The following is a 17490-nucleotide window of genomic DNA, read 5'->3' on the forward strand; positions in this document are numbered from 1 at the left end:
AGCTAGAGAACAAAAATTTTTGCCTTTACTGTTTTTTTTTCCATCATAAAAGAAATACATGCTGATGAGTAAAAACTCTTTAAAAGTAAAAAGAAAGTAAAACATAACAGCTGTTTCCATTTTGATGTATTTGATTTTCAGTCTTTTCTTTACGTGTACCTTTCTGCTGTTTATATTTTATTTTCTAATAGAGTTGTGATCATGCTGTAACGTTGAAGACAGCTTTTTCCCTTAATATATTACATGGCACAGTAGACATTTAGAAAAAGGACTATGTAAAGTTATGGATGCTATCAGTCATTGCTGAGAGGCAACATAAGAGGTCATATTATTTATTGAGTGTCTACTATGTGGTAGTCACTATGCTAAATCTCATGCTACTGTGTTTTAACAATAGGAGGAGGAAATTTACCTCTTCTTTTGGGTATAAGACATAATTCATTCTGTGAATGCTTTTATTGAATATTTACCAAGTACAGATACTGGGTTAGGTACTGGAGGATATAAGTGTCAACAAGACTAAAACCAAGCTGTTAAAACATGGGTGGGGTATGTCCTGTCCTTATAGAGATTAGGGTCTACTCATTGATTACTTTTTTTTTTTTTAAAGATTTATTGATTGATTGATTGATTGCTATGTTGGGTCTTCGTTTCTGTGCTAGGGCTTTCTCTAGTTGCGGCAAGCGGGGGCCACTCTTCATCGCGGTGCGCGGGCCTCTCAGTATCGTGGCCTCTCTTGTTGCAGAGCACAGGCTCCAGACGCGCAGGATCAGTAGTTGTGGCTCACGGGCCCAGTTGCTCCGCGGCATGTGGGATCTTCCCAGACCAGGGCGCGAACCCGTGTCCCCTGCATTAGCAGGCAGATTCTCAACCACTGCGCCACCAGGGAAGCCCTGATTACTTTTTTTAATAGATTTTATTGATTGATTGATTGATTGATTGGCTGTGTTGGGTCTTCATTGCTGTGCGCGGGCTTTCTCTAGTTGTGGTGAGCGGGGGCTACTCTTCATTGCGGTGCGCGGGCTTCTCATTGCAGTGGCTTCTCTTGTTGCAGAGCACGGGCTCTAGGCACATGGGCTTCAGTAGTTGTGGCATGCAGGCTTCAGTACTTGTGCCTCGTGGGCTCTAGAGCACAGGCTCAGTAGTTGTGGCACACGGGCTTAGTTGCTCCGCGGCACGTGGGATCTTCCTCAACCAGGGCTCAAACCCGTGTCCCCTGCATTGGCAGGTGGATTCTTAACCACTGCGCCACCAGGGAAGCCCCTACTCGTTGATTATTCACCTATTCATTAGTTACACAAGTAACTGTTGAGCTCTTATAATATGCAAAACACTGCACTTTCAGATTAGAACCATGAAAAACATCTTCGGAAAGGAGAGGAACTACTTACACTGAGAATTAAATGCAAGAGAATGAATGCTACTTTTATGTCTAGTTTGACTCTAATAGGCGGATACTAAGTTACACTACCAAGTTGATAGTAAAGATACTAATACTAATAGCAAACACTTGTATGGCACTTATTATGTGCTAGGCACTGTTTTAAGTGTTTTACATATAATATAAACTATAAATATAGTGAAGTTTGATCTTCACTATAAAACTATGAGATAGTATTACCATATTTCATTGAATTGAAAACCCCATTGGACATAAGGTATATTTTGATTTCAGAGCTGTTAAAACAGGGGTGGGGTATGTCAAATTTGAGGAAATCTGTTATTATTATCCCCATTTTACAGATGAGAGATAAAGAGATTAAGTATCTGAGCCAATATTTGACCCCAATTAATCTAGTTTCAGAGTCTGTACTCTTAACCAATATCCCATATCATTGGTGGGATGACACTTGGCCCAGGGGCATCGAGAGAAAAATTCAGGCTCTATAAATCAACTTACTATGGCCCAGACCAAGAGAAATAGAAGAGAGAAAAATCTGTGGCAATATCAGATAGACTAGACAGTCACTGGCCTGCCTGTTAGTTCTTAATGGGTAAGGCAACGCGAGGTGTGGCATGCAAGTCCAGAAACTGGGCTCTAGTCCCAGATTTATTATAACCATCTGTATGACCTTGATTATGTCATTTGGTCTCCCTGCCTCTATTTTATCATCTGTGAAGTAAGGGCAGGGCTAGAGTTCTTCAGTACCCCTCAAAATTTTTTTAGTGCAGTCCACAGAAGGAATACATTTTACATTGTAACGTAGTATACAGAGACAGACACACACACCTAACTGCAACCAAAGTGTCAAAATGATACTTAACCTTGCTTGTGTAATGTACTCTAATTTTCTATTTTCTAATCGGTTCCATTTCAATCCATTAAAAAATTGCTGGTTGCAAGTCATTAAACTGATTTCAGAATTCACTAATGAGTACTTTGAAAACAGCTCATATAGATACTCTCTAAGCTTCTCTCCAGTTAGGAAATTCCAAAGCACAGGGGGACTCCTGGGGTGGGCGTCGGAGCTGGAAACCCCAGGAAAGAAAGAGTTGACCTTTTTGCCTTATAGATACTCATTTTCTTTTCAATTGGATTGTGTTTTTACTACCTTCAGCAGAAAGTTCTCATTATTAAACTATTTGGCAAATATCACTTTAGGGCAAAGATTCCCATACTATGTTCCACAGCATGTTTAGTGAGAAATTAATTGGTATGCCTGAAAAAGGTTTCCGTAGTCACATAAGGAGGACATAAGAGTCACTGATACTGTGTTCCTCTTAGAGTTTCAATGTATATTAAAAGCTACAAGAATTCCAACAGGAAAGAAATTTGCTTACCTTTATAACCTAGTGATTTTCCGATCTTATTGATCCCAGAACTATTTTTTCAAAGGGGAGTTATTAACATCATACAGTACATTAATGTTCTGAGAAAACTTGGCTTGGGAAATGGCCCTTTAGGGAATTCTAGAACTTGTGAAATATTAAGACAAATATAAGTTCTTTCTACTGTTACAGAAAGATTTCTACCTTTATTCAAATACATAGTTTCCTTCTTGGTGAGAAAAGTAAAATTTAGAACAGAAGCCCAGAGAATTGAGAAAATAGCCAGAAAAAAAATCTTGAATTCTTTTTTTAAAAAAGTTCCTAAATTCTTGAAAATAACAAAAGACGGACAATTTTCAGACTACTAAGCTAGTGAATACTGTAGTACATTTCTGATCATTGACATATGAATATATTTTAAAAATATATAAAATTTTAAGGCTAAATATATTTTTAAATCACACTATTAGAATTTCTCCTTTTTCTTGGTTTAAGTTGCAGAAGTCAATCAGAAGTAGTAGAACATTAAAGCTAGAATTAAAGGCAGGTAGTGTCTATCAACAGATAAAGGTCATATTTTACCTATATTTTCTCTTCTCATTTTTCTCTCAGATCTAAGATTAAAGAAACAGCTTCTTTAACAAGTAGAGATTGGGCCACCAAGAAGAAACAGTGAATACTTTAGTAAAAGGCCACCTCTCCCTATTGATAAGAAAACAAAGACACCTGGGTAATGTAATTTTCAAAGGGGAGTGTGTGTGTGTGTGTGTGTGTGTATGTGTGTGAGAGAGAGAGAGACAGAGAGAGACAGAGAGAGAGACAGAGAGAGAGAGAGAGAGACAGAGAGAGAAAGAGACAGTGAGTGTGTTTGACGGGATGCAGTTTGCGGCTCATCCTTATTTTTTCTTTTCTTTGTAACTTCTAAACCTCAGAAGTCATTCTATTTTTATTCCTGGTAACCTGGAAGCAAATTACTAGACATCTATCAATTCAAACTCATTTAATATGACCTTAGTGGTATTTTTTCAAACATATTTTTATTTTTTTTGGGGGGGGGGAAGCTCTTTTTCTTTTATAGAACATAAAAATAACAGCAAATAAGTGACTTCAGAGAGGCCCTGCCTCAAATACAATTTTGATGGCACACCCAATTTCTGGTGCAACTTTCTAGAGATCAGTTTGGCAATACATATCAAAAGCCTTACAAATGTAAACATCCTTTAACACAGCAGTTCCATTTTTTAGGCATTTATCTTGTAGAAAGAACCTGAGATGTTTATAAAGGTTTATAAAGGTGTACAAAGAATATTAGATATGATAGATACATAATGTTAGATAAAATAGTGAAAAATTTGAAATAACCTTAATGTTGAGTGATTTAGAATTGTCTTGGTAAATGTGGTACAGCCAGAGAAGGGAATACTACCCTGCCATTTAAAAAAATTACTCTGCAGAGGAATATTTAAACACACGAAAATATTTTTATGATAGTTCTAAGGGAAGAAAAGCAGGTCATAAAACTGTAAAATGTTTTCATCCCTGTTTGGTTAAAAAAAAAAAAAGAGAGAATCTGAATTCCCACACACTCCCCCTGAGAGAAAGACAGAATATGTATAAACCATTCTGTTCATATAGAATGTATAATGTATACATTCATTCAGTGTGTGTGTAAAACCACATTTTTTATAGTGGTTAAGTCTAAGTGGTGGGATTACAAAAAATTTTTTTTTCCTGTTTGTATTCTCTGCTTTCCAACATTTCCTTGAGTGGCACATATTACCTCTGTAATTTAAAAAAGGACAACACAAAGAAATAATCTTTATTCAGTCTTTAGTCTCACTGTCCTATTTCTCATATATCCCTTAAACCAAATTGGTATTTTTTGATATCCGTAAGCAAAGCTTCTAAGCATATATTGATATTCCACATGAATACTTAAGAAACTGGTGACTTCTGGGGCTGGTTCCATATAAGCAGGTAAATCAGCGCCTGTGTCTACAGGCCTGACCTTTCTGGAAGTGGGCACCAGTGTGATATGGTTCCAAAGGTGTGGGGTGCTCCTCCTGGCCCCTCAAAGTTCTCCCCTTACAGCTCAGAGATTATGGCTGACGTTCTACCACTTGAGAGCCATTCCTCAGGCTTATGGCTTTTCACCCTATTAAAATGCAAATAACCCAGGAGAAGTACACATTAAACTTTACCTGTCACCTGGGTTAAATGAGTATAACATATCATTTTCTGAGAATAGGTTTTAATGGGGAAGACATAGGAATTTGGGTGGGGCAGGCAGAGAGAATAAAAAGTGAATGAATATATATGGTGTCTGAGGAATAATTAATATTCATAATAGTAATATTTTTATTTATGGTTTATGAGTCACTTACAAGTATGTTATCACATTTAATCTCAATTAAATCAAATAGAATGGCTCTGCCACCAAGGCGATTTCAGCAGACCAGAAATTGGGAAAAATATAGAAGACAAAATGTGCAGGATTTATAATTGTTCTACAGCCATTCCCAAAAGCCACAATCCCAATCAATTACGTATCCTGCTTTAACTTGCCCTTTTTTTCTTGACACCTCCTAAGCATGTGTGATACTGCCTAAATAATGACTGCATGTTGATAAAAGGGTTAGACCCAGTCAAGAAAATAAGACAACCTCTTACTTAATACACTATCAGTGTGTAACAAAAAGACAGGACCACTACTTTCTAGGATTTTTGTTCTAAAAGACATGGCCCACTAGAGACACACATGAAAGCATCAAGTGAAAAAGCTTTAAAATGTTCATGAGCATGGATCTTTTTATTAACCTATGGAAAATGGAGAAGGAAGGAAAGGACTAGAAAATGGCAATAAAAGAGGAAGGCAAAAGAATGAAGGGAGATCATATAGAATTGCTTCTTCTCTATAAAATATATCAATAAAGTAAAGGACAGTCTAGTGTGCTGGTTAAAAACAGACTCTGGAGCCAACTTCTTGGGTTTGAATCCTGGCTCTGTCATCCACTTGCTGTGTGACTGTATGCCTCAATTTCCTCATCTTAAAAATGGGTATAATAATGGTATCTACCTTATAGGTTGCTATAAGGATTAAGGTGGGTCATATTTGTAACATTGCAAGGCACAAAGTAATTGCCTTAAAATGATGCTTAAACTCCACCATACACAAAAATAAACTCAAAATGTATTAAAGACCTAAATCTAAGACTGGATACCATAAAACTCTTAGAGGAAAACACAGGCAGAACACCCTCTGACATAAGTCGCAGCAATACCTTTTCCAATCCATTTCCTAGAGTAATGGAAATAAAAACAAAAATAAACAAATGGGATCTAATTAAACTCAAAAGCTTTTGCACAGCAAAGGAAACCATAAACAAAACGAAAAGATAACCCACAGGGGCTTCCCTGGTGGCGCAGTGGTTGAGAATCTGCCTACCAATGCAGGGGACATGGATTCGAGCCCTGGTCTGGGAAGATCCCACATGCCGCGGAGCAACTAGGCCCGTGAGCCACAACTACTGAGCCTGCGCGTCTGGAGCTTGTGCTCCGCAATGAGAGGCCACGATAGTGAGAGGCCCGCGCACCGCAATGAAGAGTGGCCCCCACTTGCCGCAACTAGAGAAAGCCCTGGCACAGAAACGAAGACCCAACACAGCCAAAAATAAATAAATTTTAAAAAAATAAATAAATAAAAATAAAAATAAAGGAATTCCTTTAAAAAAAAAAAAAAAAAGATAACCCACAGAATGGGAGAAAATATTTGCAAACGATGTGACCGACGAGGGATTCATCTCCAAAATTTACAAACAGCTCATGCGGCTCAATATCAAAAAACAAACACCCCAATCAAAAAATGGGCAGAAGACCTAAATAGACATTTCTCCAAATAAGATATACAGATGGCCAAGAGGCACATGAAAAGATGCTCAGCATTGCTAATTATTAGAGAAATGCAAATCAAAACTACAATGACATATCATCTCACACCAGTCAGAACGGCCATCATCAAAAAGTCTACAAACAATAAATGCTGGAGAGGATGTGGAGAAAAGGAAACCCTCCTACACTGTTGGTGGGAATGTCAATTGGTACAGTCACTATGGAGAACAGTATGGAGGTTCCTTAAAAAACTGAAAATAGAGTTACCATATGATCCAGCAATCCAACTCCTGTGCATGTATCCAGAGAAAACCATGGTTTGAAAGGATACATGCACCCCAATGTTCACTGCAGCGCTGTTTACAATAGCCAAGACATGGAAGCAACCTAAATGTCCATTGACAGATGAATGGATAAAGAAGTTGTGGTATAGATACACAATGAAATATTACTCAGCCATTAAAAAGAATGAAATAATGCCATTTGCAGCAACATGGATGGACCTGGAGATTATCATACTAAGTGAAGTAAGTCAGACAGAGAAAGACAAATATCATATGATATCACTTATACGTGAAATCTAAAAAAAATGATACAAATGAACTTATTTACAAAGCAGAAACAGACTCACAGAATTAGAGAACTAATTTATGGTTACCGGGGGGATGGGTGGTGGAGAGCGATAGATTGGGAGGTTGGGATTGACATATACATGCTGCTATATTTAAAATAGATAACCAACAAGGACCTACTGTATAGCACAGGGAACTTTGCTCAGTATTCTGTAATAACCTAAATGGGAAAAGAACTTGAAACATAGATACATGTATATGTAAAACTGAATCACTTTGCTGTACACCTGAAACTAACACATTGTTTTTTTTTCTTTTTTTGAAACTAACACACTGTTAATCAACTATACTCCAATATAAAATAAAATTTTTTAAAAAATGATGGTTAAACTCTCATACATACACATGCATGACCAGAGGGAAATACGTCAAAATGTTAACAGATATTAACCCCATGTGGTAGACATATGACTTTTTAAATACCAATATATATATATATATATATATATATATACTTTTATAATCAAAGAAAGAGTAGTATAAATTAACAACACTAATCATAGGAAAACAGAAGCTTGACAATTTAATATGCATTGTTATATTTATAGGGTGTTCCAATATTACACTTTCAGTTAACCAAGGCTATTCCTCTTGGTATTAATTATAAAAACAGTTAATTATAAAAGATATAATATTTATTAATAATATATAAATAATATCATTAGAAAAATATAATTAATAAAATAGTAAAACTGGAAAATAAAAAGAATGAAGAGAGGTCAAGGATAAAAGAGGGATAAGAATAGTTAGGGAAAGAAAACAGAATGGGCTGAAGTTCCAACTTGCAGGCAGGGAGTATTTAATGAATTATATAGAGATAAAGAATTATAGATTCACAGTAATATATATTGAATCATCATATAATAATTATATGATATATAATTATCAGCTTGATAAAGTGAACTGCTATAAGCAGAACTAAAGACTCAAAAATATTGCTGAAGTTAGCACTGGAGAATACATTGTAGGAAATAATTATGCATTAGCTGAAGGCCGGACAAAATGATCTAATTGGTCCTCCTCTTCTTAACCTTCTGAATTTACCCACTAAGTTATATTTCAGGATGATTTGTGCCTCCAGTGCATTTGGCAGAGACAACTGTAATTCAACTCTTAATTCTTAGCCACCAAGATGCAGTGAAGAGGTTAAGCAATGAAAACTGACAATGACTTACTGGAAAGAAAGTGCTGGGATGCTGGGCCAAAGTCCCTGTGGGCTTCGTGCAGTTGCCTGATGCGGTCCTCAACAGCCACCTGCGAGGAAGAGGAGAAAAATTATGTTCTCTCATCATATGTAATGAGGGGCAATTAAAACAATGTATCCTTTTTGGTAAGATCTTCTGGGCTTCTAAGGCTGGAACATTAAAACAACAATTTATAACCCTGTTTTAATATCCACTTACCACATGTGGCCTCCGAGACCCATTTTTATTAAACCAAGGCCAAACAAAAAAGATTTGCTCTTTTGACAACGTTAAAATGGGATTTTCTAAAAACACTCTACTCATTGGTGGCCACAAATGAATGACTGCTCCAATTAGTACCATCAAAAATGCAAACTCGGGGGTTTCCCTGGTGGCGCAGTGGTTGAGAATCTGCCTGCCAATGCAGGGGACACGGGTTCGAGCCCTGCTCTGGGAAGATCCCACATGCCACGGAGCAACTGGGCCCATGAGCCACAACTACTGAGCCTGCGTGTCTGGAGCCTGTGCTCCGCAACAAGAGAGGCCGCGATAGTGAGAGGCCCGCGCACCGCGATGAAGAGGCGCCCCCGCTTGCCACAACTAGAGAAAGCCCTTGTGCAGAAACGAAGACCCAACGCAGCTAAAAAAAAAAAAATAATAATAATAATAATTTTAAAAAAAGCAAACTCTAAATCTTTCACAAAAAGGTTAGGTAGGGAGGTTGCCATTCGCTATTATACTAGGTGACTAAAGGATCTCAGAAATGATATATATTTTGTCTTAGTCTGTTGCTTTTGCCATGTTTTTAAGAATCATATTGATTGATAATTAATGGATATCGAGTGATAATCATTGATAAATTAATAAGTAACCAAAAGTTGACTGATACTTAAGTATCAAAGAAACAGAGGCAAGGTTTTAATTTAGGGTAACTATAGGGTGGATGGTGAAAATAAAGAAATTTTCAGATTTCAGATTTTATTGGACTTGGAAATTAGTGGGAAGTATACGTTTAGGTGGCATGGAATAAAGATTGCCATTCTTTTTTTTCCTATTATGTTTTTCTATAATATATTGACACAGTGTCCTTTCAGCTTAGTGAATTCCATTTTGAGTGGGGGAAAAAGGGAAGAATTTTATGGGTGAAATGGTATATTTTGTCATCTGGCATATTGCCAATTCTATATTAATGGTGGCCCCAGGCACCCTAGCTTTATAACTTTGGACCTTGATTTGGTTCTGAGCAGGCTATGCTAAACTAGAGGTTAGTCAGAGCTTGCCCAGAGCCATCAGAGCTCAAGCAGGTTCACTCTGTGGTGTGGATAACTCCCAAGAAGTAAAATACATCTTAAACTCATTGAAAAAGTGGCTCAGGTAGTCTGGTCTAACGCCAACTCTGATCTTCCCATATCAATCAATTACCTAGCCTAGATCCAGAACAATCTTCTTTTTACACGTTCTCCCTAGCCTTGTCCATCTTTGCTTGGACCAAATATTTGGAAAACCACATAGAGTTTCAAAAAAATGGAGGGTTTGCTTCACTGCGCGATGCACAGAAAACCACAAGGGACATGTGAAACCTACTTTCCCAGCCTTACCACCCTGCACTCTCAGTCAAACTCTACCTGCCTGTCCCGCGACATTCCATCCAATGTAACACTCCTGAGACTTGTTCGTGTTCTCCTTCCCTCTGGAATGCTCTTATCCCCCTTTTCTCCCATTCAAGGCTGTTATAATGTTTGCCTCCTCAGCATTCTCACAGTACACAGTTTATACTCGGAGCACTTCTCTCACAGCCATTGTTTTCGTTATATGGATATGAATATCTCCTGCAATGGACTGCCAACTTCTTGATGGCAGGAACCATTCCTTGCTTATTTGTCCTCTCCTCTCCTCCCTCCCACAGGATGCACTGAACCCTGCATGTAGTAAGTGGTATAAGAAATATTTGTGTAATGACTAGTTGACCAAACCAGTGGATAAATGTGTGTGTTTGTGTGTGTGTGTGTGTGTGTGTGTGTGTGTGCGTGTGAGAAAGAGGAAAGAGAGAGAGGGAGAGAGAGAGATAGATACGGGAGAGTGAATGAGAATGCTCACTGACATCGACTGCATGTTGTATGTCCCTGGGTAAATTATTCTAAACTTAACTTACCTTATCATTAAAATGGGACAACAATATTTCCTACCTCATGGTGTTATTGTGGGAATTAAATAAGATGATACATGTGTTTAGCCTAGTTTCTATCACATGATAATTGCTCAATAAATGCTAGCAGCTGCTGTTACTGTTGCTATTATGGTTAACAAAGGGAGAGGAATAGGTTAGAGTGTGCAAGGCACCACATAACATACAAAAATGGCTGATATTTATTAAGCACTCTGTGCATGACAATATGAAGTAACATTTAATCTTCGCAATAACTCTGTAGTAGGAAATAATATTATCTCTCCACTTCACTGATGCAGAAACTGAAGGATGAGAGGATAAAAAAACCAACCAAACGAAATGTGCCTAAGCTTAAGCAGTTAGTAAATGGGCAGATTCAGGATCCAAGCTCATTCAGTCCGGCTCTTGCTCTTAACTGCTACTCCAGAGATTAAAGTTGAAAACAGAAAGTATTGTGTAAATATTTAATATGCAGTTGGCCTTTTAATTTATTTTTAAATTAATTTATTGAAAGCAGACCTAACGTAGTGTACGCATCTATGAAACTTTTAGTCATCAGTATATTTTATGATCCAATGCAAGGTCAGTTCCTGGTCTTAAAGAATGTGATACCCTAAGGCTATAGAGAAGAGCTGTAGAAGAACACATGCAAATGAATGGAATACGTAATTATTTCTAAATGCAGAATGGGTCTTTTTTTTTTTTTAATTTTTTTTTATTATTTTATTTATTTATTTATTTATTTTTGGCTGTGTTGGGTCTTCGTTTCTGTGCGAGGGCTTTCTCTAGTTGCGGCAAGCGGGGGCCATTCTTCATCACGGTGCGCGGGCCTCTCACTATCGCGGCCTCTCTTGCTGCGGAGCACAGGCTCCAGATGCGCAGGCTCAGTAGTTGTGGCTCACAGGCCCAGTCGCTCCACGGCATGTGGGATCTTCCCAGACCAGGGCGCGAACCTGTGTCCCCTGCATTGGCAGGCAGATTCTCAACCACTGCGCCACCAGGGAAGCCAGAATGGGTCATTTGATAAACAAATAAAGAAGAGAGAAATGTGAAAGTTTGGGGATGGGGAGGAAGGGATGGGGAGGCCATATGGGAATGGACACAGAACAGAAATCTTTGCACATACTGAGGGGGAAATCCCCAAGGGAACATGCGGATGGCAAAGGAGCATGAACGTGCCACAGGCCATTTCCTCTGGAGACAACGTTAGTAGCTTCATAGGGACCACGTGGGTACAGGATCAGAGTCCATTATAAGCCCCTAATCTGAAGGTTGCTTCCTTCTTATACAGGGAGGGCCATGGTGGTAGATTCCAGTGTATACCCAATTGTCAAGAATTTAAAATTAGATAAAAGTGAATCTCCATCCCTATAACTCGAACTTAAGAAAATGTATGATAGTGAGACAAAAATTAAAGATGCATCATGTAATGAAATGAAATATTCAGGAAATAGTCTTAACTAAAGAATTGAGCAGAAAATATTTCTTTTCACAAACTATCTTTGGAGAAAGGTATGGCACGGATTGAATGCACAGAATAAAGAAAGAAATAATTTTAAGAAAGAAAAACTTGAAGGCACACAAACTGTAGCTACTTGAGAACAAAGCACTTTACTCTGTGAGCAATTAGGCAAGGAAATGAAATTTGATAACCTTTTGAAACAATAACCTCCATGCATTAGACCTTACTAACTGGATTTTTTTTTAACCAATATAAAACACTACATGCGGGGCTTCCCTGGTGGCGCAGTGGTTGAGAATCTGCCTGCCAATGCAGGGGACACGGGTTCGAGCCCTGGTCTGGGAAGACCCCACATGCTGCGGAGCAACTAGGCCCGTGAGCCACAACTACTGAGCCTGCGCGTCTGGAGCCTGTGCTCCGCAACAAGAGAGGCCGCGATAGTGAGAGGCCCGCGCACCGCGATGAAGAGTGGCCCCCGCTTGCCGCAACTAGAGAAAGCCTCGCACAGAAACGAAGACCCAACACAGCCATAAATAAATAAATAAATAAATAAATAAACAAATAAATAAACAAACAAACCCAAAGTTTAAAAACAAAAAACAAAAAAACAAAACACTATATGCAAACTAGGAAGCAAAAGCCAGAAATTTTATCCCATTACCTTGCATTCTGGCACAGTTCATTCTTTACTTGGTTAATTGTTTGTTCCCTTTTTAAGTATATGTTAATACGAAAAGAGATATGCAATAAATGAATGCTACAGTCTTGATCTCTGGAAGCATAACGGGTTGGAGGTGAGGAATGGAAACAAGCCAAGGAAGATCTTGGGGTAGCAGAACACTGGTCTTAGAGAGGACAGTGAGATGCAGTTAGCTAGGTATGCTGCAAGCAGATGATGCAAAACAAGACACTGCAGACACTGAGGCTCAAGATTTGCCCCGTAGGCAAAGGGAACCCCTGAAGATTTCTGTGAGGGGACTCATGATTTGAGAGGGAAGTTGAAGTTTAGGGAGATGAATCTGTCAGTGTAACAGATCCAAGAGGGACCTGGAGGCTGAGACCAGTTAGAGGCTGTTGCAACTGACTAGACTTGGGGTTATATGTGTTGGAATGAAGACTGTGCTGCCTGGAATGGAAAAGATGGTATAGACTGGGAGGTATTTTAAAGTCAGGAAAAACTAATCACTTTGGTGTTGGAGTGTAATTTTTGTAGAAGCAAATAAAACTTCAGGATTTCCAGTGTGGAAGACCGGGAGACTGAGGATATTGCTGATGGAAACACTAATAATTAGAAAGGGGAGGAATGGCAAATGTGCGGATGAATTCATTTGGAACATGATGAATTTGACCTAACAGTGAAACATTTAACTGGAGATGTCATGTAGAGCCAGTTAGAGAAGAGCAATCTGTCCCAGTCATTAAAGGAAGGAAACGGAAGTGAGACTGAAGAGGGTAGGACTGAGCATTAGGAAGTGAGTGGAGAAGGAAGAGGCAAAGGAGTCTAAACAATTATTTAAAGAGACAGGAAGGACCCAATTTCCCCCAAATTAATAGGCCACACCTCTGTTTCCTTTCATAAAAAGAAATACAATTATAACATCCTTTTGGAAGCACACATCTTGTGTCTACTATTAGATCATACATCAAAAAAGTTTAGAACTGGAAGAAACCTTATCTATTGATACACAAGGGTCTACTCTTTAGAACTATCCCAGATGGGCAGAAAACTGCCCTCTGCTCCATGAGTACTCAAGATCTAGTTTGCAGCATTTCTTCAGAAAAAGCATGTCAGAGGGAAAAAAAAGTCTCTTTTTTTTTAAAAAAAACAAATACGCTCTCTGAGGACAGGGACCCTTCTTTCTTTCCCTACTATATCCTAGTTGACAAGCACAGTACCTGGCCGATGGCAGGTGCTCGATTCATATTAGTTGAATGAATTAATGTGTAGTTTATTCAAGGATCTTCACCATAACCATTATATTTTGAATGGAGAATTTCTTTCTCAAGAGTCCCAAAACAAGTTTTTGGAAAGACCTTTCCTCCCTCCCCCCCTTCTTTCTTTCCTTCTTTTTTGATGCTCAAAGTTAAAAAAAAAAAAAGAAGAAGAAAACCATTTAGATTCATTGTGCCTACATTAGATTTAGAAAAATTTTAAAAAGCAGTAATTTGTATGACAAACCCAGAGCCCAAATCTACTCCATATCTGTTTTATTCTAATTTTTAAATAATCATATTTGAGAGCTATGAGGACTATATATTATTCTTCTTTGCTTTCTCCTTTCTGTAGGCAGTGTACTCTTGGCAGAGGCCTCCCTTCTTTCACTTCACTAAGAAATGTCTCTCTATTCATTCAGAAGATATTTACTAGAATGTAAGTTCCTTGTCCATGTAGATTGGGACCCTGTCTGCCTTGTTCACAGTTTAGTATAGTGCCTAATACAAAGGAGATGCTCAATAAATACTCAATAAATGAGTGAATGAAAAGGCCTTTTGAGTTCCTGTTACTTTAGGCACTACACTAAGTGTGATTAAGGTATACTTGAAAGCGTAATTTTGGAGATAATGAATGAGCACCAAGTCCTTCAACTAAATTAATGATAACACACTCCATTCCCAGCTGTGACTGTTCCCCAAAGCTCAGTCAATTCCTCTGTGTATTTTGAAGAATATCTTTGTTTCCTTTTTTCTTCAAAATTGCTTTAAATAAGCCAAAAGGAGAAGAAAGAAAAAGGACAGATATCAACACTGTGGCTCCTAGTAATGATTTTAAATAAATTGATCTAAGTGCAAATATTTGTTACTTAACTTGAAGTTCTCAAGGGCTTCCAATTTCTCTTTTGACCTGCTAGTTGATTACTTTTAAGTTTTTATCTCCACTGGAGTTTTAGAAGAGCTAAAAATTCCCTCCTGATGTGGAAATACATTGTTAGACAATGTGATTCCTTCCTGGTATCCTAGTGTTCTTGCTGGCACTACATGCATAAATCGTGTTTACTCCAGTCTTGGGAAAAGATGTAACTGGGCATGTATATTTCAATTTTCTGGGTCTCAGTTTGTTAAGACCCTCGATAGATATCCATGGGCATGCAAGAACCAGAGTTCACACCTCCACTAAGGAGCCCATAAAAATAAAACTCTCCTTGTGTTGTGATGCTAGTGAATAAACAACGCACATGCACACAAACGACTCTCTACAGTCTATTCATGAGGTTTTGTCCTGAAATTTTGCAGTTTGTACACTTCTCTGTATGCATTTATCTACTGGAGGAAGCCTTCAGAATTCATTCTTACTTCCAAATTCTTACTTGTAACACTCATAAACACGTGCCCAAACATTATCCTGAAAACTCTCCTCAGGATTTAACTTTCAGTTAAAATCCTCTTAACGAATTGTAACTCTTTTCATTTAAAATCCACTGTTCTTCTAATTGTGATTTCTTTTGAGTTGTGACTGAAAAAAAAAAATGCTCTGAGATAAGGTTTGGAATGAGGACGTATGATAGGTACAGCTCTGTGGCAAAACAATCTGGGCTTGTAGAATGCAAAAGTTGGCTGAATTTTCTTTTCCTTGAATTTATTTTTGTGTTTTCTTGACCCTGAGACACTTCTGAGTTAAACGGAGTTTCTCGCCCTTGACTTCAGGACAGATCACAGGAAAGCAACCAGTGCTAACACGGCGCTCACTCTGAGCAGTAGCATAATTATTAGTTGATTTTGTGTGATTTATGGCATGGGTGCTAATGTGTGCCATCTGAGACCGTCATCAATCCACCGCTTTTTACGTTCTTCTCTCAGAGCTTTTTTTCCCAGCTTCCAAATTGGTACTTCTGCGCTGATTCCCATCTTCTTAATCTCTGATTCCTTTTCTTATTCCTACCTTTCTCTTTCCTCTCTCCTGCACCCACCCTTCCACTTGCTCTTCCCAGCTGTGTCCTGTACAACCTCCCAGAAGAGCACACAGACTCTGCTGAGGCAAACAGAGAGCGCGTAACATGAAGTGGCTGTGCGTCCCTGCAAGGCAGGTGGGGCAGGATGTGAACAGGAGCCCCAGCCTAGAGCCAGCCCCGCGCTTCTTCAGGAACATTAGTCCTCTAATTCTGACGAACTCCTCCAACCACCGGAAAGCAAGGGAGGACAAAACAGCAAGTCCTTTGTCCACTGTTAAGCTTTTAGCTTTCACCTCACCGATTTCTAAAACGCACCTTGGAAGTCTGTTTATTAGTTTTCGTGCTCATGTAGCTGCCTCATTCTGTGATAATGGAGTCAGGTTATATCAACATTAAGTTGACTTCATAGACCCAAGTACCTTAAGGGTATCATTAATTTTAATTTAGAAAAGCAGCAATCAACGTCCTTATCCTGCTTCATTTGTCAAAATCTTTAGTTTTTGTTACATCTACACACTGTTATGAAAAAAATGTGCTGGGAAGCGTAGAGATCATAGGAAGCATTTCTTCTGCTCTTTGTTTCTTGTCTTAAAGAGACAAAGGGTGAATTACTCTGCTTGGATGATGTAACTTGATGCAGATTTTATCTTAAAAAATAGGTTTCCTTTAAAAACCTTTCCTAATGTATCTCATGATTTGGAGCAGGAACCAAAGTCAAGTGGCTCGCACCTCACCACACCAATACGTTTAAATCATTTACAGTTCAGCTTCAGCTATTTATTCTTGAGCTTTATTTATTCCACATTTGGAAGATACCATTCTCACAAAAATTTTCCTTTCTAGTGGCATTTTGGGTCATAAGTAGCATAATGCTCGCATGGGAATGACATAATTATACCTCCTGGTACTAGAACACAGGGGTGTTCCCAAGGACCAGAAGTGGCAATTTGAAATAATTATCAAGGGGATAAAACAGAACTGGTATCATCTGGGGGGAAAAAAGACAACGCATATAGCAGTTAGCAAATTCATACTAAAAGATGACTAAAGCAGGGTGAAATCTTGAAGATAAATGAAAAAAGAAAGACCACTAGAATAAACATTTTTTTTTAGCTCAATGGCAAAATCCTTAAATTTCGAGTAATAATACACTTGTAGATTTTCAGTTTGGTCTACTAATCACCTTGACAATGATGGCTGGGAGGGAGAATTTGCTGAAGTATGAGCGCAGCAATCTTAACCAAGGAAATCAACACCCCTGAAATCCCACGCTATCCTCACAGCATTTCCAAAGCTTCCTGACCATGACTCCCTTCACAGTCAATCTGACCACATATGAAAGAACCTTGTCTGCCACCAGCCCCTGTTTCCAGTTGCCAGCTCTCCTCCTCCAGGCCACTGAAAAGCGCCTTTCTTTTCCGTCACTGATGCAGAGCTGCTAAACCAGTATCAGGCTGTTCTCTACAAATCAATTAACCGGAAGATCTCATCTACTGTATTT

At 38.5% G+C, this 17490-nt stretch overlaps 1 protein-coding gene across 8 annotated transcripts in view; it reads right to left on the reverse strand.

Moving 5' to 3' along the window:
* Window positions 1-17490, reverse strand: part of DMD (dystrophin) — a 2485149-nt gene that overhangs the window by 272194 nt on the left and 2195465 nt on the right. For all 8 annotated transcript variants that reach the window (XM_082378022.1, XM_082378021.1, XM_082378025.1 and 5 more), the window contains one exon: window positions 8465-8543. In XM_082378022.1, the coding sequence (XP_082234148.1) occupies window positions 8465-8543 (79 nt within the window). The remainder of the gene's footprint in view (window positions 1-8464; window positions 8544-17490) is intronic.

Source organism: Balaenoptera borealis (assembly GCF_965194805.1).
Source record: "Balaenoptera borealis genome assembly, chromosome: X".
Classification (NCBI taxonomy): Eukaryota; Metazoa; Chordata; class Mammalia; order Artiodactyla; family Balaenopteridae; genus Balaenoptera; species Balaenoptera borealis.